Below are 21,019 nucleotides of genomic sequence, written 5' to 3' on the forward strand. Positions count from 1 at the left end.
AGTGTTGTTGTAGGAATTATAGTAGAAGTAAGAAGCGTGCCGACTTCGGTCGATGTAGTATTTTGTTGGTTTTAAGTTATGGTAAAAGAAAACGACTCGGAACGAAGGCCCCAGTGCTCCATTTGTGTAATTGGATAATTCGATTTTTTGTGTACGCCATTTGCCACCAAGCGTTGGTTTTTCGGTCGCGACTGCGGTGGTTTAGAGGTTGCGATTTTGTGTTTTGATTCTTTTCATATTAGTTTGTACTTTTTCTTATGGTTTCTTTTGTTTATATATGTTTCAGTTTTTTACCGTCTTCACTTAACTTCACTTCTGAATAAAGAATCTTGGTAAAACTATCTGGGGCGTGAGCGCAAGAATCCGCGAGCCAGAATAGTAAAAAAACTTCGCCACTATGATGTCTCAAGAAAAGACTGCTCTAGCCCGAACCCTCTCCGTCACCAACAAACGACTGGCAGAGGTGGAACTCGAGCTGCAGATTGCAGAGGAACAGTACCAGCTGGCAAAAAGGAAAGCCTATCTTACCAAGGAACTGGCGGAGCTGAGCGCCCTCAGGCTGAGGGACGAGCCCAGCCTCCACACTGTTCAAAGAACGATCAAGAAAGAGCCCGCCCCCCAGGACTACTCCACGTCCACCACGCACGGACGTCGATGGCACGAGCCAAGATTGTCGAACGACGATGCCTACAGCCAACCGTCTGACGCAGCATCTCCCACTCTTTCCAGAGCCTCTTCACGCCTCAATACACAGGGATCTGCAGTTGGACCCAGGCAGAACCACACGTCCCTACCAGTCCAGTCATCACATGGCGCTGCCTCATTGTTTTGGATGAAGCGGGATCTCTTGACTCATCGATTGACTCCGTTCGATGAACGCCCGGAGTCATTCCACGTTTGGAAAGACTGTTTTACATCCATCATGCTCGACTTGGATGTCTCTCCTGCCGAGGAGCTGGACCTCCTGGCCAAGTACCTTGGACCAGAGTCCAAGAGGTATGCCCAGAGCCTGAGGTCTGCCAACATCGGGAATCCTCAGAGAGGACTCCAACTCCTCTGGAAGCGCCTGGACGAGCGGTTTGGCTCACCTGAGCTCATTGAGGCATGCCTGAAGGCAAGGCTGGAGGAGTTTCCACCTATCTCTAAAGATCAGCGCAGCCTCTACGAGTTGAGCGACCTCCTCGAAGAAATCTTGTCAGCCAAGATGAACCCTGTCCTCGCCCCTCTGTTTGCCCTTTACGACTCGTCTACAGGGGTCAACATGGTGGTACGGAAGCTTCCTCACCACCTCAGACAGAAGTGGGTCATGCGCGCAGCGACATACAAAAGCAATCACCACGTTCCATTCCCCCCCTTTGAGTTTTTTGTGGACTTCGTTAAAACTTGCGCCACAATTCAGAACGACCCAGCCTTCAATTTGGAGAATGACAAAAAGGCCAAGCCAGTGCTCTCCAGAAAGACCAACCTTGAAGCAAAACCCGAGCTTTGCCCAATCCACACAACCGCAAGGCACTCTTTGCTGGAGTGTAAAGGCTTCGCAGCAAAATCACTTAGTGAGAAGAAGGCAACCCTGAAAGAGAAAGGAGTGTGCTACAGATGCCTTTCTTCCACCAGCCACAGGGCAAAGGACTGCAATATGTCGGTCAAGTGCAGTGTCTGCTCTGGAAGGCACCACACCACCATGCATCAGGACAGACCATCAGCATCCCTGGATCCCATCAGAGAGCATGGCGGGGAGGTGTCCGCAAAGTGCACCACCTTGTGCAAAGGGGGTCACATGAGCAGATCCTGCGGTAAGGTGGTGAAGGTCAAAGTTTTTCCCCCTGAAAAGACCAAGGGGATCCAAGTTTACGCGATCTTGGATGACCAAAGCAATGCCTCCCTGGCAACGCCGGAGCTGATGGATCAGCTAGGCTCGTCCCCCAGTGAAATTGAATATCAGCTAACGTCCTGCGGCGGAACACAAGCGATGAGTGGTCGTCAGCTCCGGAACATCACTGTCCAGTCCACTGACGGAAGGTCCTTGATCTTGCCCCACGTACTTGAATGCGACACCATTCCAAACGATCGATCAGAAATCCCTTCTTCTGAAGTGGCCCAACATCATGGCCATCTCAATCGCATAAGGAAAAGAATCCCTCCTCTCGACAAAGAAATCCCCATCGCACTGCTGATTGGACGGGACCTCCCTGAAGCCCACCACGTGCTGGAGCAAATTGTTGGCCCACCGAAATCGCCATTTGCACAGCGACTGCCTCTTGGCTGGGTAATCATCGGGGATGTGTGCCTCAACAAAGTCCACAAACCATCGACCATCAGAGTTGCCAAGACGAGCGTCATTGATGGAAGAAGGACCATTTTTGAACCTTGCCCGTTCAACTTGAAGGTCGACGTCGCCAAAGATGTCGGAGCTGAAGTTTTCCAGCGAACGCCAGAAGATGACAAGGTTGGGCTGTCCGTGGAGGACAAAGCATTTTTGGCTCTCATGGATGAGAAATTCAAGCAAAATGAAGAAGGGCGTTGGTCGGCTCCTCTTCCCCTGAGATCGGAAAAACCAATCCCCACCTGCAATCGGTCCCAAGCTGTCAGTCGTGCCAAGGCCTTGGAGGCATCACTGAAGAAGAACCCCGTAAAAAGAGAACACTTCTTCCAGTTTATGGAGAAGATCCTGAAGAGTGGCTCCGCTGAAGAGGTCCCCCAGGGTAAAGCTGGACACTGCTGGTACCTTCCACTTTTCGGAGTGTACCACCCCAAAAAACCTGACAAAATCCGCGGTGTATTCGACTCGTCAGCGACCTTCGAAGGCGTCTCTCTGAACTCGCTGCTGCTGTCTGGGCCAGACTTGACAAACAGCCTCCTTGGCATTCTGCTGAGGTTCCGCAGAGATGCAGTGGCAATAGCTGGGGACATAGAACAGATGTTCTACCAGTTTTTCGTTGACCAAGAACACAGAGATCTCCTACGCTTCTTTTGGTACCGAGGCAACAACTTTGACGCACCCCTCGTGGAACACAGGATGTGTGTCCATGTCTTTGGCAACAGTCCATCTCCAGCGGTTGCTACCTACGGCCTCCGGAAGAGCATTGCCCACAGTGCACCAGATGTGAAGAAGTTCGTCGAGCGGGACTTCTATGTTGACGACGGGATCACCTCCGTTCCTGAAGTCGACCAAGCTGTCCACCTCATGCAGCGCACGCAAAGAGAGCTTCAAAAAACCGGCGGGATCAATCTCCACAAGGTTGTTTCAAATAGCAGGAGTGTTTTGGCAGCCTTTCCCAGAGAAGAACTGTCCACGGAGCTGCAAAACCTCCAGCCTACTGACCCCTTACCAACTCATGGATGTTTGGGTTTGAGCTGGAACTTGGAAAGAGATACATTTGACATTTCCCCCCAGGTTTCCAATGGAGATTTTTCTCGAAGAGGGGTCTTATCCACCATCAACGGGATTTATGACCCTCTTGGTTTCCTCGCTCCAGCAACCATCAGTGGCAAGATTTTCCTGCGAGAGGTGTCTCCAGATGGCAAGGCCTGGGACAAACCCATCCCGGACAACTTCCGCCACCGTTGGGAGCTGTGGAAACAGTCCCTCCAAGACATCAAAGGGCTCGAAACACCTCGCATGTTTCTTCCAACATCCCTTACCCAGTCACCCGATGCTAAATACCACGTCTTCTGCGATGCTTCAGAGAAGGCTATCTCTTCGGTGGCCTACGTTCAGGTGCTCCATGAACCTGATTCCCCCCTCATTCTGAACCCGTCAATGCTGCTGACGCAAAAGAGTGGCGAAAGTCAACCTTTACCTGACTACAGCAACTTGAAAGACTGTTACAAACAACACTGGAAGCATGTTCAGGTACTGTCTAACGCCTTTTGGAAGAAGTGGAAAGAGGAGTACCTGCAGGAGCTACAGCAGAGGAGGCGGTGGATGCAGACTGAAGAGAACCTCAAGGAGAACAGTCTGGTTCTTCAGGGACCCTTCGGTGCCTCGTAACAGTTGGCCGGTCGGTTTGGTGGTCCGCACCTTCCCAACTGACCGCGACAATCTTGTTCGGTCGGTTGAGATCCGAGTGATCAAAGACAATCAGGCCAAACTCTACGTCAGGCCTATCACAGAACTGATTCCTCTCTAGTAGGCCTACACTGATGACTGACTCGGTCGTGAACCACAGACTGAGAACAGCCAGTTACCGTCGCTACTCATTTTTTGTTTGCTTGCCAACCTATTTTTGAGTGCAGGACTTTTTCCTTTATTTTACTACTGATTTCCTTTCCTGTCTTAATAGTGATATCGAGTAGATATCAGGCGGGGAGTGTTCTGTCTCCGACAGTATTTTTAATCTTCTTTTAATTTCGTTTCGTTTATTCCAGTTGAAAGAATATGTATAGAAGTATAAGGGAGATCATTGTGCTTTGTAAAGTTTTACTTGGTAGTTTCCCCTGAATCTGTCCTTGGACGGTTTCTCTCTCCCTCTCTTTTAAGAGGTCTGGTGGCCCACGAAGTGTGAGTAATTTTCATTTCTTTTAATAAAGGATCCGACTATAGTATGATTTACATTGGTTTTGAGGTTGTAATCATTTGTGTGATCACTCTTGACACACATTTTTTGGTAGAGTAAGATTTGCAGTCTTCCACGTGGTTGTCGAGCTATTCCGCCATTTTTTCCTTGTTGTAGATCTGGTTTACTTTTCTGAATTTGTGATTTTGTTCATTTGAGAGTGTTGTTAGTGTTGTTGTAGGAATTATAGTAGAAGTAAGAAGCGTGCCGACTTCGGTCGATGTAGTATTTTGTTGGTTTTAAGTTATGGTAAAAGAAAACGACTCGGAACGAAGGCCCCAGTGCTCCATTTGTGTAATTGGATAATTCGATTTTTTGTGTACGCCATTTGCCACCAAGCGTTGGTTTTTCGGTCGCGACTGCGGTGGTTTAGAGGTTGCGATTTTGTGTCTTGTTTCTTTTCATATTAGTTTGTACTTTTTCTTATGGTTTCTTTTGTTTATATATGTTTCAGTTTTTTACCGTCTTCACTTAACTTCACTTCTGAATAAAGAATCTTGGTAAAACTATCTGGGGCGTGAGCGCAAGAATCCGCGAGCCAGAATAGTGTGTTTAAGTTGAGATCTTCCAATGTTGATTGTACAAGTCATGATGTATTGTGTATTGTGTATCTGTCTTATTGTTACGTTATTTTGCTTGAATGTATAATGTTGATGTTATGCTAAATATTTTGTTCTTATGCATAGTTAATATGTAAAGCGCCGAGAGCATAGACTACTGTGATTCGCCCCTATATATATGTAAGCTGTCATTATTATGATTAATGTGTTCACCAATGCCCAAATTTGTAATTTTACGACAAGTCTACAATGCTCAGTTCAGTGTGTTTTAAGAAAGAGTACTGGTATTGTGCTTGTTAGCATATGGAGCTTTCGCCTTGCAACGTGTTATTTTTGAGACTATTTTGGGGAAAATGTAGAAACATCTGCAATGCAAATGTGAACGCATTCAGGGGAAATAGCATTCGTTCCTATTTCCTTACTTTCTTTACTTTTCTTCTCTTACTTTTTTTCTCTCTGTTTTCTGTTGTATAAAAAGAAATTAACACGGAAATCGCTTCTCTCAGCGGTCATGTTTCCCTTTGTTAAGTCCTCCAAGCGCCAGGATTTCCAGTTAACACACACACACACACACACACACACACACACACACACACACACACACACACACACACACACACACACACACAACACCTTTTGTTAATTTAAATGCTATCTTATTGTAGGAATCAGCTGGGCAGAAAATCATTATCTCCACACAAAGCAGCAAAATGAGGTTCGTGCAAAGAACGGCAGCGTTTTCAAAACTCGGCCTAAAAAGCGTATAGGACTCGAACTTTTTGTCGAACGTTTATTTGAAAACAGACAGATGCCCGCAGAGTATGGTTTTGATTATGTAATGATGATTTTTATGCAGAGAATGTACGCTACTCTATAGCTGCGCATGCTTCTGAAGAAAAATGTTTCCAGTAATAACTTTTTTGGTTCTGGAGGCGGGAACGTTCGCAGTCTGTCTGCTTATATTTATTTTCCTTCCGAAAACGTACGTCAACGGTGTTATTCTCTGACGTTAAACCTATCACGAAGAAGAAGAAGAACAACAACGTTAACAACAACAAAAAAACTCATCATTAAAATTATTTCACCTTGTTTCAGACAGCACCCGGAGGACACACTAGGGCGACTTTGCTTCTCTTTTTTTTTTCTCCACCTCAAAATTCAAGACTTTAATCCTTCTACATGGCCTTCTCTTTTTTTACAAACAATATGCCAAGAAAAAAGACAGTGAAAAAAACACAACAAGAAAAAGAAAACGCCAGAAAAAAATTGTAATGTATGCTTGCAAAGATAATGGGGAGTTTAACGAAAGAGTTGATGTTAGAAAAAAGAAAGCTGTGAGTTTTGTCCCTGCGAAGTTAACACTGATATTAGCTGCTAGAGCATGGTTAAAATGCAATCTTTGGTTTTTTATTCACTTGGAGCCCCAGTTTCAACTGACACCTTGCAAGGGAAGACGAGAGAGAGAGAGAGAGAGTGTGTGTGTGTATGAGACAAAGAGAGAGAGTGAGAGAGAAAAAGAGAGATCGAGTGTGTGTGTGTGTGTGTGTGTGTGTGTGTGTGTGTGTGTGCGTGCGTGTGTGTGTGTGTGTGTGTGTGTGTGTGTGTGTGTGTGTTTGAGTGTGTGTGTATTTGTGTGTGAGGGGGGGAGAGAGAAGGTTTTATATGCAAGTAATTTGTTTAGCAATTTCCGCATCAATTTGTCGTCCGCCCAAGAAGGGGTAACAAAAAATTAGCAAACTCGACAGAGAATTCTCCTTTTTGGCAGAAGACCTGGCTATAGGAAACAGGGCGACCTTTTGAAACGGAAGCTGTGCAAATGACAGACTAATTAGTTCATCATTTCTCTGCCAGTTGCAAGTGATGATATATTGTACCATCTTTAACGTGGTGTTTTGCTGTAAAAGATTGGAATGAATACAAATGAAAACAAAAAACCATGTGTGCTGTCTGATACAGATCTAAGCACTTTTTCAAAATGAACATGGTTCGAATGATTAAAAACATGACACAAACGGAACACAAGACTCTTTGTAAATAACTGCCTTCCCCTTTCAAAATGCCAATTTGTCTTTGCTCTTGTTTCAGAAAACAGAAAACCTCCTTTCTCAAAAGCTCTAGAACAATTGATAACCAAGATAAAAGGGCTCATAGATGTGTCCTTGTAAATAAAAAGAGAGCTCGAAACTTTAGCATTCTAATATCACCCGTCATAGAAAAAATAATAACCTTGGCAGATGCGTTTGAGTGCACATCGTTATACGACCAGAAAGGCCATCCCTTCCCCGTACCATATTCAACAAACAGATTGAGTTTACATGATGTAGTGTCTCTACAGTGGAACCTACAACACAGACACCAGCCCCCACCTGCCCCCCCTCCCCAACCCCCCCCCCCCCCCCCCCCAAAAAAATAAAATTCATAAAATTAAGGTTCCCGCGTTAAAATCGACAAAACATCAGAACAGCTTAAACGGAAATTTTTTTGCATGGCATTAGAAAGAACAATCAAATCTGTATCTGTGTTTTTCGCATGTCTTGTCTAATAATGACATTATGACATGCTTAACGGGGCAGGTGTCGATCCTCTCAGAAGCCATGAAAGGCGGGTAATGAGACCCCAAAAAGGTGCAATTCAGAAAGTCCTCAACGCATTGCCTTCAAATTGCCAGTGATTTGTGCTAACACATTTCGTAAAATACACACGGAATCTTAAGTCATTTGAGACACTAGTTTAACTGTTATGCGAAATGCCAGAAAGAGTTTTAAAATGTTACACCTTTGGTCAGACTCAAGGATAGACTTCGTTTTGACGTTCACATCTATAAGGAATTTAAGTACCAAAATCAATACCATAATTCTTCGGGGGCGTTGATATTTTGTCCGCACTCTTGCCAAAGCACTTCTGGAGCTCCTTTGGACACGGTTTCACGCGTCGCCAGTTAATTCAATTAGCACGCAGCTAGTACAGACCTCCACAGAGAATTGTAAGCAATCAGTGTGGGGTAAAGAAGCTCTTTGCAATGCAAAATAAGATTCCCGATCTCCGCCGACATCTTTTTTGTTTGTTATCGCTCCAGACGTGTTATTGTTCATTGTTCATATCTTCTGTTGGTAAAACTAAGCATGTGGAACCGACGTTGTGCCCGGCTTTATCCGTAACAAGGAAAAATTAAGACCCTAGATCTGCACACCAGAAAGCTGTGTCTCCGTACACCGTTAAGATTTAAAATCAGATTTGCTTGAGAGGACAAAATGCAAGCACGTTGCAATGAAATTACCTTCAGTCTTGCCTGAGGTGAAAAGAGTTATGATGTCTTGTTCCTGCGTCGACTTACTGACATAAGAGACACTGCCACGTTAACGAATTAACCTGTTTGTCAATGTGACACATTGTAGCGATACGTGTCGAACCTTCACAGACTTGAGACCACTATTGATTTATACAGGGTGACCCAAACAAAATGTAACCCATGAAATTGATAATAACTTCTACATCTGTTGGCCGAATTAATTCATATTTGGTGTACATTAACTTCAACTTATGCATGACCAGTCCACAGAGTAGGTCAAATGGTCTGACATTTGTGCAATTCCAAAAAGAGTTTCCGAATTCGGGGATCGACTCAACAGGACGAGGTTTGACATTGAGCGGTTGCCAAACTTACCTGATTTAAACCCTCCAGACTTTTACCTTATAGATTATCTGAGTTTCTGAGTAAACAAAAACACCCCTTTCACCCCCCCCCCCCCCTTCCTCCGAAAACGGCGTATGGCTGCCTAAATGGCGGGGTAAAAAACGGTCATACACGTAAAATTCCACTCGTGCAAAAACACGAGTGTACGTGGGAGTTTCAGCCCACGAACGCAGAAGAAGAAGAAGAAGACCACCCTCCCCCCCCCAAATTGTCAGCTGTTTAGGCTATGTTCAGGGCAATCCCTAGACAGGAAAGCATTCATGGTGACATTGACAATTTCGGAGGTGTAATTTGAAACACATTTGGGAGTAAAGGTAAAAGTCGGACCATTTTCCATACAGATTAGAAACTATGTGGAATGGTCGGGAACAAACTGAAGTTCATGCACAACACCTATGAAGATATTTGTTAAACTCGAATGACTGAAAAAATGACCCTCTTCGTTGTATTAGTTACACTTGCGCAATGGCGCGCAAAGTTCATCATTGATATAAACGCATTCCTGCAAGGGAAATGGCCTGATCCTGCCTGTCTTGGCTGTTTTCAAGTCACTGACTGTCTAATGTTGATTATGGTGTACTAGGTCCTTCAAATAACCACAAAGGTAACAATCTGGAGGGCTTTAATTGGGTAAGTTTGGCTACCGCTCAGTGTCAAACCTCGTTCTGTTGAGTCGATCCCCGAATTCGGAAACTTGATTTGAAATTGCACAAATGTCAGACCATTAGACCCACAAACCTGCCACTCTGTGGACAGTTCGAGCATAAGCTGGAGTTACTGTATACTAACATCAATATGGGTCACCCTGTAAAACAAAAATGACTAGATATAAGAAGAATATCGAGTGAAAAATTGTTTGATTTGTGTGATGTTGTTGGGTCAGTGTTTTTTTTTAGCCGTTTTGTGTTACCATAACAAGTTCTTGTCATCTCCCTGGCGCCTATGCAAGCCTACCTGTACAAACGCGTAGGCAATACTTCATTGCATAACTCACATGTTCGACATTTTGATCCTTACTCACTTTGCATAAACCCCGATCTGTTAAAGTAGTAAGCACGTTTTGCAAGCATTGTAAAAAACTAAATCCCCTTTACCTTAGCAAACCTTATCCCAAAGTTTACGCAAAAATTGGAGAAAAAAAGCTTGATGACATATGAAGGTCATTGAAAACTGAACGAATTCTTATTCTGCGTCTTTCACCCCGTCTGCTCCCTTATTCTTGGTGCGACCCGAACCAGGGTACTTTTGTTCCTAGACATGGCATCCAAGTTAAACATCAGCCACTGCGAGATCAGTAGAGAAGCCAACCCGGGAGGATCAACTGGAATTTCAGAAATAATATGGCCACTTTCCATGAGTAGCGATTAACCCAGATATATTATTCGACCTACTCCGTGCTCTTCAAAACATTCCAGGGTACTTTGGGAAACAACCTGTTCAGAGACAGCTGAAGGAATCTCGCTCGAGGCGTCTAGTCTGTCACTTCTTGATGCTTCATTGCCCATGGCACCGCCGCGCTGGCTATTTGCGGCAGAGGGCAGAGGAAAGAAAACAAACAACACCAGCACTCGGGGCTAAGAATAGCATCAGAATGTCCTCCCTCGGAAGATGCACGTGCAAAGAAAAAGACGTAAAATGAGTTGCGGCCCTTGCTGTCTGTTTGGTTGTCAGGGACGCGCGCGGCACCTGCTTCTCGTACCAGTTTCGAGAAAAGATCAAAAAGCATGTAAGGGCTTCTGTATCAGGGCTGCCTTGTCGCTAAGTAATGCACTGCCAGTATCGAGGAAAGATGGAAAAGCATGTCAGGGCTACTGTATCAGGGCTGCCTTGTCGCTGCTAAGTAATTCACTGCCAGTATCGAGGACAGATCAAAAAGCATGTCAGGGCTTCTGTATCAGGGCTGTCTTGTCGCCAAGTAATGCACTGCCAGTTGTTATTTCTGTTTGTATTCCTGATAGTGAAATAGTAAAACCACAGAGAAGAACCGATACACAAAGGGAAGTAAGCGCTCTAAATGCATACGACATGTGTAATAGAGTAAGTGAGAGTTATTCGGAACCAGTCTCCTGGCACCTGAGAGAATAACAAGCATTGAAATGAACAAGCGACTTTCATCCACAAAGAATTTCACAGAAAAGAACTTTAGATTCACTTATTGCGAAAATAAACGACCACCTAAAACTGGTAGATTTGCGATGGACTAACAGGTGTGCTTGACTTAAAGTTTGCGTCCCTTGTGTCAAGAGTCAGACTTCTTGTGTTGCAATTTCGGTTGTTTTCTGTAAACGCTCACAAACACCAAAGAGAAGAAGAATAAAAAAAAAATACATGGACTTGTAGAAACAAAACCATGATCACATTTCAAAACTGTTGTCTTTTTCTCATTGACGCTCAGTTTAATTTATGAGGATCAAGTTTAACGCTGTTTTCTGTTGTTGTTTTAAAAAAACTTGTTTAACACATAAATTTCAGAAACCCCTTTGTTACGCCAACGAATATTTTTGGTTTATATTCGATAGTTGTTGTCGTTCTAATGTTGTTCTTAAGTTCGATTTCGAGACAAAGGTTTCTGTTTATAACACCGTAATAGTAAACTTGCACTCTGCTTCCAGGTGGTGTATACGCACGTGATGATCTATTTCGCTCGCTCTCTCTCTCTATCTCTCTCTATCTCTCTCTTCCTCTCTCTTTCTCTGTGTGTGTGTGTGGGGGGTGCGTTGGTGCGTGTGTGTGTCTGTGTCTGTGTGTCTGTCTGTTTGTGTGTGCGTCACTGTGTATGGGGGGGGGTGCGTTGATGCGTGTGTGTGTGTGTGTGTGTGTGTGTGTGTGTGTGTGTGTGTGTGTGTGTGTGTGACGGTGTGTGTGTGTGACGGTGTGTGTGTGTGTGTTTGTTGGGGGGAAGTGGATGTGATTGATTGACATATCAAGTGTTTTGGGGGCTGTTCAGATAACGTTTTCCTCAGAACGAAAACAATTTCTAGGGAACTCTTTCTTTCTGAACATGTTGTTTTTAATTGTATCTTCCAACGCTGTAAATTCTCTCTCTCTCTCTCTCTCTCTCTCTCTCTCTCTCTCTCTCTCTCTCTCTCTCTCTCTCTCTCTCTCTCTCTCTCTCTCTCTCTCTCTCTCTCTCTCTCTCTCTCTCTCTCTCTCTCTCTCTCTCTCTCTCTCTAATATATGAGGAGATTATTTTTAAATGTTTGCTTATATAATTATATTTTAAAGTACACTGAATGGGGAATACAAATGTATTAATTGAAGCAGGGTTTGTTCCTGTGTATACGGGGACTTCTTTTACTGAAGCTACTACTGCTGAACAACATTGTGACAGGATCAGGACAGGGTAACTCTCAAGTACATATGTTGTGCCACAAAAACTTACTCAAACAATTGTCGTACTTTATCCAGTCCTATGATGATAATTATACGCTGGGGTTTTTTCAGTGTGAAAAACAACAAGATTGGATCGCGACTGCGCTCAGTTTGCAAATAAACCAAAGCGTATAATATGACAGCCTTCCCAAACTTCAAATTGTGTGTCAGAGAAGAGGGCGTACGTAAGCTAGAATTGAATTGTGTGCAGCGGTTTGACACCTTAATATAGGGCGGGGATGTAGCTCAGTCGGTAGCGCGCTGGATTTGTATCCAGTTGGCCGCTGTCAGCGTCAGTTCGTCCCCACGTTCGGCGAGAGATTTATTTCTCAGAGTCAACTTTGTGTGCAGACTCTCCTCGGTGTCCGAACACCCCCGTGTGTACACGCAAGCACAAGACCAAGTACGCACGAAAAAGATCCTGTAATCCATGTCAGAGTTCGGTGGGTTATAGAAACACAAAAATACCCAGCATGCTTCCTCCGAAAGCGGCGTATGGGTGCCTAAATGGCGGGGTAAAAAACTGTCATACACGTAAAAGCCGTAAGAGTTTCAGCCCATGAACGAACAAACAGACACCTTAATATGAATATGGTTTTGTTGTTGTTTTTTCACGCCGACGTGTTTTCCTTTTTCTGAAATCTATTTCAGCTGCCATCTCAAGTTAAAAAGACGTCTGGCTTAAATACATGTACCGAGAGAGAGATATAGATAACTGCCATTACCTCTTATATATTGAGAAGAAAACAAAAAAATGTCATTGTTTCTATTTTTATCCTAACAGGTGTGTTATGCGAGTTTTTGTGACAACCTGTCTTTAGCTTCAGCTGTCAAGTCGTCTGATCTGATCAGCGTGAAAATGATAATATTGGCTTTGAATTCACAAACTTGATTAAAAAAAATATATAATAATAAAAGGACTCATTGTGGGTATACGTAGGGTGTTCTGGAAGTCCATAGACTCCAAGCTCCTGGCAATGCCTCATGATATTTACAATGACGTATGCATACTGCAATCTTCCATTGGCGATGACACAAATTTATCTCAAAATTTCCTCTGCAAAGAAAACAGCTCTCAAAGAACGCTACCCGTCCATGTCTACTTGTCTGTCATGCAGCTCAAAAAAAGGGAGTTTATAGCAATGATTTTTGAACATTTCTGAACAGATTGTTATGCTTCTCACACTTACTGCATATTGTGGGAATTTTGGGAGAAGAACGCTCCTTCCAAAACGAGTACTTACAACTGGTACAATGAATTTAAATCGGGTAGATAGTCTTTAAAGATGATACCCGCCCAGACCGACAGTTGAATGGTGTTACTGCAACAAATGTTGCTGCCGTTGAAACGTTGAAGAGGTATGATGCACGAATCAAACACACGGAGGTAAAGGGCATATAGATAATTGAATCGGCACCCATCGATGTGACCTGGCACAAGCCTTTACGGGTACACAAGCGTTGCAGACAGTGGGTGCCCGTGATCGTTCTGGTGTCTCGAAATGTGCATACAAATATTCTCCAATTATCGCTACAGAGAGTGTAAGGATTTTGTGAAGGTTGTCCCAGGCGATGGGGACTTGGGTCTATCAATCTGACCCCGGGCAACACATCGATCAGCCGTTTGGATGTTCCTAAACGGCTCCACCCCTATCAACTATTGGTGATCTCGGAACACTGGCAAGAAGAAGGTGATCCCATTTGTTTGAAAATAAGGACAAATCGCCACAATTATAAAAGGGGAGCAGCGTACGGTTACCTTAGAGCAGTACATGCATCATTGCCTACCCGTGGAAAACACGAGTACTTGAGGGTTGATGCTACTCCATTGCAATGTCCCGTTTTACACAGCTTCCAAATCAGTCGAATTTACAAACAGATTAGGATGTTTGCCTGATGTTCCGTTCACTATATTTTCCTGAATTGGCCCCTTTCGACGTTTTCCTGTTTTTACATTTAAAGAAAAACCTCCGAGGAAACCGGTACGAGAGCCCTGGTGCTACTGTCCGAGAGTAAACGAGGGTCCTTGAGGGTGTCGGCAAAAACGCTCGCGCCGACATGTTTGAAAGGTATTTCAACAGAATGTTAAAGTGTGTCGCAGCTCAGGAAGGATCCTTCAACAAAATGGCGTGGTCAAATCAACGGTGAGCTGTGCGCTAATATGAGATTCTAAGGACTTCCAGAACAGCCCTCGTATGTAGTCCCGATTCCATTTCTTTTCTTTTCTTTTTTTTATTGAGGGTGGGTATAGAGGGGAAGTTGAAGTGGTTTAGGCAATAACACCATATTCCATTGCTGAGGCTTGGGGGTCGTGGGTAGTCACGTTATGATGGCATTTCAAAATGTATCAATTTTGCAGAACAACAAAGTTGATTGAATCTAATAATACTCACCGCATTACCACGCGCTTTCCCTTGTCTCCGAATGGTTTTCTGTTCCCCCTCATTCCTTTCTGGTCACCTAGCAATCTTGTTCAGACTGGTAAACATACCGAACGTTGCACAATTTTAATCTGACGTCTGCAAACTTACAACAATAACTATCTTCTCCCTTGCTAGTCGGCTGTAACTTTGACATTCTTACATCAATTCAGTTCTTCCGTTTGTCTTGTGACAGTCGTGTTTAATCGGGGGATGCAAAAACGGACGGAACACCCCTTATCCCCATCTAAAGTAACTTCGCATTGTTTTATGCTTCTTCCTTTTTTTCACCGAAAAATATTGTGCTTCTCTCTCTCTCTCTCTCTCTCTCTCTCTCTTATTCTCTCTCTCTCTTATTCTCTCTCTTATTCTCTCTCTCTCTCTTCTCTCTCTCTCTTATTCTCTCTCTGTCTCTTTTATTCTCTCTCTCTCTCTCTCTCTCTCTCTCTTCTCTCTGTCTCTCTCTCTCTCTCTCTCTCTCTTTCTCTCTCTCTCTCTCTCTCTCTCTCTCTCTCTCTCTCTTATTATTATTTAAGAGAGCTACCAAAAGATATGGATCTGCGAATTTTATCCCACCAATTGCACGAATAGCCCGTTATAAGACCAGTCTTGCCTTGTCGGGTGCAGCAACTTGGAACTCACTGCCATCATCGTTCAAACGCTTGAAGTCACTAATATAAAAAAAGTTTTTAAAAGTCTGTTTATATTCACCTCTAATTTCGAAGATTTAGATTTTTCTCGAAGTAATCCCGTAAAAAGACAGTATCACGCGCTAGTATTGATTCGAAACTGTCAGCTACCTCCGCTGATTCATGACATGCGCTTATTGTAAAGACTATAAAATGACGATGGCTTTTAAATAAAAACAAGTGGCCTGTCAATAGATAAAAAGAAAAAAAAAGTTCTTTCACCAGAGTTTATAGTTATGTTTCGGCATTTTTTTTTCTCTATGATGATTTCATTTATGATACTATCTATGCTATACGTTTGGAAAGCCTCGAAAAAATACAGTGTGAATTTAAGCTAGGTTTGCATTCATCGTATATGGTCGTGTTCTTTCAACCGCGTAAAGTTTCGGCGTCGCTGCTAGAATTGAGATTATTTTGGCAGAGAAGGTGAATTCCGTTCCTCTTTTAGTTGTGAATGAACTGGCGGCATGTCCAAAATATTTTGAGTGGTCAGCATGGAATGGTTGCCAAGGCCTTCAGATGGAAACTGATAAACTGATAGCGCTTCACCGACCTTACCCTTCTCCTTCCTTTTCTCCTTCCTGGCTGCACGGACCCCCTCAACGCCCCAATATGACTGCGTACTAGTGCCAGAACTACTTTAATTGTAATTATCACGTGAAAATTACAATTATGTCGTGAAAATGACTAATTTTTACATGTTAATTACTCATTTTCACGTGAAAATTACTCATTTTCACGTAAAAATTACTCATTTTCAGTGTTGGTTCGCTTCCTGACGGATCGCAAGAGCCAAAACTGAAAAAAGTAATTAACACGTGAAAACACAAACTGACAGTGTATATTAGTAATTTTCACGTGATAATGGTAATCCCAGGTTGTCGCACTAGTAAGCCGTCATACCCAAGCCCATCTCGACTTTCTCATTATCTTTCTGACTATCTGATTTCTCTGTGCTCTTCCGTCTCTCCCGCGTCCTCATCCTATATGCAAGTATGCCATTAAAGGCACCCAACCTGGCAATCTGTCACACTTTTCGAATTAAAGATTTCTTTGACAGGGTTCACGTGACAGCCGCTCAAGTAAGGGTACCCACAATATCGACCTGAAAAAAGATAAGGTACGAATTTAAAATTTAAAAAATTAAGAATAAGGAAAATTTTTACTCACGAGCAGAAAGTCAAATCAAGAACCTTTTCAGAACAGGTTGTTTTGTTTGGCTATACCTTGTGTATTTCTTGTGTTTAATCATTCATACCGGTGTAGGATCCGGTCCGGCCCCCCTCTGAAGTAGTCCCCCGGGGGACCAATTCGTGGCAAAAACTGCTCTATAATGGTCCCCCCTTAGACATCCAGCCTCGTTTTTCTTGTTACAATGTTAGTAATGTTACCAGCAATTTTAGAGAAAAGAAAGGAAAGAATCAGAGACTGGTTTCATTTCTTCTTATCAGTATTTATTTATTATTCATTTTATTTCATGTCATTTTTCTTTTGAACGGCATTATAAATCAGATCTATTTTATTTTCTGCAAAATATAGTCAAACAAAGAGATTGCTGTCTGTGCACTACATAATACCAGACGAAGATATAGATTGAAAATGGCTTGAATGCCTAAGACAAACGAGGTTGGATGTCTAAGGGGGGACCATTATAGAGCAGTTTTTGCCACGAATTGGTCCCCCGGGGGACTACTTCAGAGGGGGGACCGGCCCGGATCCTACACCGGTACAGGTGTCTATCGCATAAGCGATCGAATGCGGGATGTTCTTGCGTTAATTTGCAAGCTTATCATGACAAAAAGCGCTGTATTTAAGCAATGACCCGGTCGATTGATTTGAAACGTTCAGGTTCAGGTTCCCACATAGGACACGAACTTCTGGTAAAAATAAAAGTATCATTACAGTATTTATTCAGATGTTATTCAATCTTCCGATAAGAGTTTGAAAACCCGTCATAGGTCTGTGGACTTCCAGGTCCAAAACAGTCATGACTTCGCATGCACACAGTCAAATAATTGATAAATGACTGAAACAAGTACTCCTAAAGTTTCATTTGAGTATGACCACTGTTAAAAATGCCTTTAATGGCATAGAAAGTTTGCCACGATAACTGACACCAGAATGAATATTTCAGGTGGGGTACGAAAAGGTTCCAATATTTGTTTGTATACATTGACATTGGGGACAAATTAAAACAAGAAGGTCACGAGGGCATGACATTTCCTTCCGATAACAAGAAGTATTTCTTTACAAAACCACGCGCAGAAATACATCGAAGGGGAAAAAAATTGTTTTTCCATAACACGATTTATTAAACCGGAATTTACCTTATCACGTAGACACCTCTAGCGATTTTGTTTTTGGTTTTTTTCCGTCTGTGGTCTTCAAATTTCAATTCTTTATGTGTGCTTATTTCTTTTCATAATGTCATCTTTTTCGAGCTGTCGTTATTGTTCTCGTAGTTCTTTTCTGAAGGTGGCATAATAGGAACATAATAATAATAATATAATAATAAATGAGCATTTATATAGCGCAACATCATAACTTTACAATTATGCTCTTTGCGCTTGACACATTTAAAATTAAAACACAGTTAAACAAGCATTTACATCTACATTCATAGTCAACAACGCTTAATTAAAGCATACACCATCAAGCATACATTACAACAAATTCTTCCACTAACTAAGTAATAAAAACATGAATGAAATAGGTAGTGAAAACAAGGGAAATATCAGCTGAATACCCTTAATCAAACAAAACATGTTATCAACAATACTGACATTATTTGAATTCTAAGTTTACATTTTAAAAAAGCGGAAGGAATGTTTAAATCGGATGATTGATCTGACAACCATGTCTCAAAGTTGCATATCTTGAATTCCTCTAAAGACCTCCATAAAATGTGGTTCTGTCACCTCACAGAATATCTCCCGCTTCATTTTCAGACAAATTGCTGTGCATGAAACCAAGTGTTTGATTTTAAAGTTCGTTCTGTAACGTATTCCGCGTAAAGCCTTTGCGTCACTTTGACTTTATTCCCCTTTAGGTTCCATATTCTTCAAATTAAAAATGACATGAATAGGCTTATATAACACAGAAATACAGTTGCAGATTTCCGTTCAAGTTTGTTTGTTTGTTTGTTTGTTTGTATGTGTGTTTGTTTGTTTGTTACTTTTTTTTCTTTAGTCCTGGAAAAAACATGCATCACAAGACAGATGTAAATTTCAATCTCTAACTTTCAGGGTGTAAACATTCCGCACTTAATTAATCATTATTCGTTTTCAAGGAATAAGACAAAAAGCGGGAGAAAAGCTTTACCTTGTGTTTAGTGTCGAGAAGCTCGTCCACGGGAATCCAGTATTTACATTGACTTGTTAAATTGTGAAAACACTGCTTCAAGTAACACAAGTTACCTACGCCTCAAAGCTTCAAATTTAGAAGAAGAAAGCAGACTTTCTGGCAAGTTTTTCCACAGCGTAATACATATTTCAAGACTGAACTTTTACATCGGGATGATTGACAGAATATATGTTTTGAGGAAAGAAAAAAAGAAAGGTAGGGTCAGGCAAAAACAAGTTTACGCGCAAATAAAAGGACAAGAGTCGTCTACGTGAGTAGTACAGACAGCACTGGGATTTCACAATAAAATAAATGTTTAAAAAAACAAACAAATTCAAACTAAGTGCAGACATGCACGTTAATCGGACGAGACAGTTTTGACCTTTTCAGCATTGTGACAAGTGGAGCATTCTACATGTAGATGTGTGTGTTACAGTAACGTGTTTAGCAGGGAGGGAAAGGGGTAAATAAAAAAAGAACTAAAACAGTCGTTCCTCAATGCATTTCTGTTCGATTTAGAGAATTTCAAGTGGACGACAACATTGAAAATTCGAGATATACTATTATTTTGCCATTAAGGACTCTGTTTTAATGAGGAAAATGTAATCTATTAAATAAATCAGTCCCTATTAGGATTAAAGGCGAAATTGCCTCTGCCAAATACAGTTAACTAATTTCAGGAGAGAAAAAAAAGCAACAGATGATTATCTTGCAAGGTTGGAAAGTGGGTTCATCGGGATCATACTCCTGGATGAACTTCCAGGGTCACGGCGTGTACCGTACTGCTTCACAAATCAATGTATCGCAAGGTAAATTAGGGAGTTCTTCCGCCGAGAAGTGTACAAAAGACTGAGCGGTCAAGGTACTTGACATAGGAACAACACTTCCCATGTTCCACCTTGATCCCATCGTCTGGAAGCACTTTTGAGCACCACCAGGCGTTCTTTAAGTTTTGACAAGTCTCTTATACCTCTGATGAGTTTCGCGTCTTCGTGTTTGCCGACAAAAATACGCACAGTTGTCAGCGGCAAAGTGGCCAAGTTCTGTTTCGCGCCAAGAAAACTCGACTGAAGGAGAAAGTGAAGGTAAAGGGAGAAAGGCAACTGAGCTCCAATACGAGCCAAGGGGTGTTTACACAACCGAAAATAGCGCTGGTTTTGACTAAGTTTAGACCGCTCCTAGCCGCAGGCACTATTTTCAACACGCGGAAGTAGCTGTCAGGGGTTGCTGGGAGCCCAGACGAGCAGCGATGCGTAGATAAGTGAGTTGATCTTGGCATGGCGATGGACTGCTCGTCACGCTAGGAATGCGTCTCCTTAACCCCTCAGGTATTCCATTCACACTTACCTGTCCTAAATCACTGCTCTCTCTGACCACCGGCCGGTTTCAGTCTTCAATCGCCACATGTAAAATATGACGATAACTTCTGCTTTTTTACAAAAGAAGATACAAAAATCAATCTGCTCGGGAAAAGAAAATTATGCGTAAAAAGTTACAAAAATAACGAAAACTAAATATAACGGGCATGAGACGGAAGGGACCACGGCCGTTTGACCCTTCTGTTCTATTCAGGCCAAACGTGTAAACATTACAGTAACCTTTTTTTCTTCTCAGTATGTCTTATTTTCTCTCAATTTTCTAAAAATAATGAGTTGAAAGACTCTGTCTGTCTGTCTGTCTGTCTGTCTGTCTGTCTGTCTGTCTGTCTGTCTGTCCGTCCGTCCGTCCGTCCGTCTGTCTGTCCGTCCGTCTGTCTGTCTGTCTGACCGTCTCTCAACTATCCCCCTATCTTTCTCTCTCTCTCTCTCTCTCTCTCTCTCTCTCTCTCTCTCACTTTCTCTCTCTCTCCCTCTCTCTCACTCTCTCTCTCTCTCTTTCACTCTCTCTCTCTTCCTCACTTTCTCTCTCTCTCTCTCTCTCTTTCACTCTCTCTCTCTCTCCCTCACTTTCTCTCTCAGCTCACTTTCTATCTCTCTCTGTCTCTCTTCTTTTTTCTCTGTCTCTCTTCTTTTTCTCTCTCTCTCTCACTTTTTCTCTCTCCCTCTCTCTCTTTCTCTCTCTCTCATTCTCTCTCTCTCTCTCCCTCTCTCTCTCTCTCTCTCTTCTCTCTCTCTCTCTCTCTCTCTCTCTCTCTCTCTCTCTCTCTCTCTCTCTCTCTCTCTCTCTCTCTCTTCCCCTCCAGTATTAATTCCGCGTTTCAGTCTCATCCCCACCCGATGCCACCTCACCTCACCCAATCCTGCTACCCACCCGCCTCTTTGGCTTGCTCAAGACCTTCGCCTACACTAAGCGTTATTGTCTCTCAGGACCTTTTTGTCGGACTGTGTTCATTTCATTTGGCATCGTGACCTTGTAAAGGCGATTCTTAATTTAGTCGAATTCTCGA

General features: G+C 42.8%; 1 protein-coding gene across 1 annotated transcript; it reads left to right on the forward strand.

Annotated features, from left to right (window-relative positions):
* Positions 1–400: 400 nt before the first annotated feature.
* LOC138968987 (uncharacterized) lies at positions 401–3,991 on the forward strand. The gene has a single exon (XM_070341707.1). The coding sequence runs from the start codon at positions 401–403 to the stop codon at positions 3,989–3,991; it is 3,591 nt and encodes a 1,196-aa protein (XP_070197808.1).
* The last annotated feature ends 17,028 nt before the right edge of the window (positions 3,992–21,019 follow it).

Source organism: Littorina saxatilis, linkage group LG1, assembly GCF_037325665.1.
Source record: "Littorina saxatilis isolate snail1 linkage group LG1, US_GU_Lsax_2.0, whole genome shotgun sequence".
Classification (NCBI taxonomy): domain Eukaryota; kingdom Metazoa; phylum Mollusca; class Gastropoda; order Littorinimorpha; family Littorinidae; genus Littorina; species Littorina saxatilis.

Excerpts from the sequence above, each read along its gene's own strand:
- LOC138968987 (XM_070341707.1), top strand. The coding sequence starts at position 401 with ATGTCTCAAGAAAAGACTGCTCTAGCCCGAACCCTCTCCGTCACCAAC.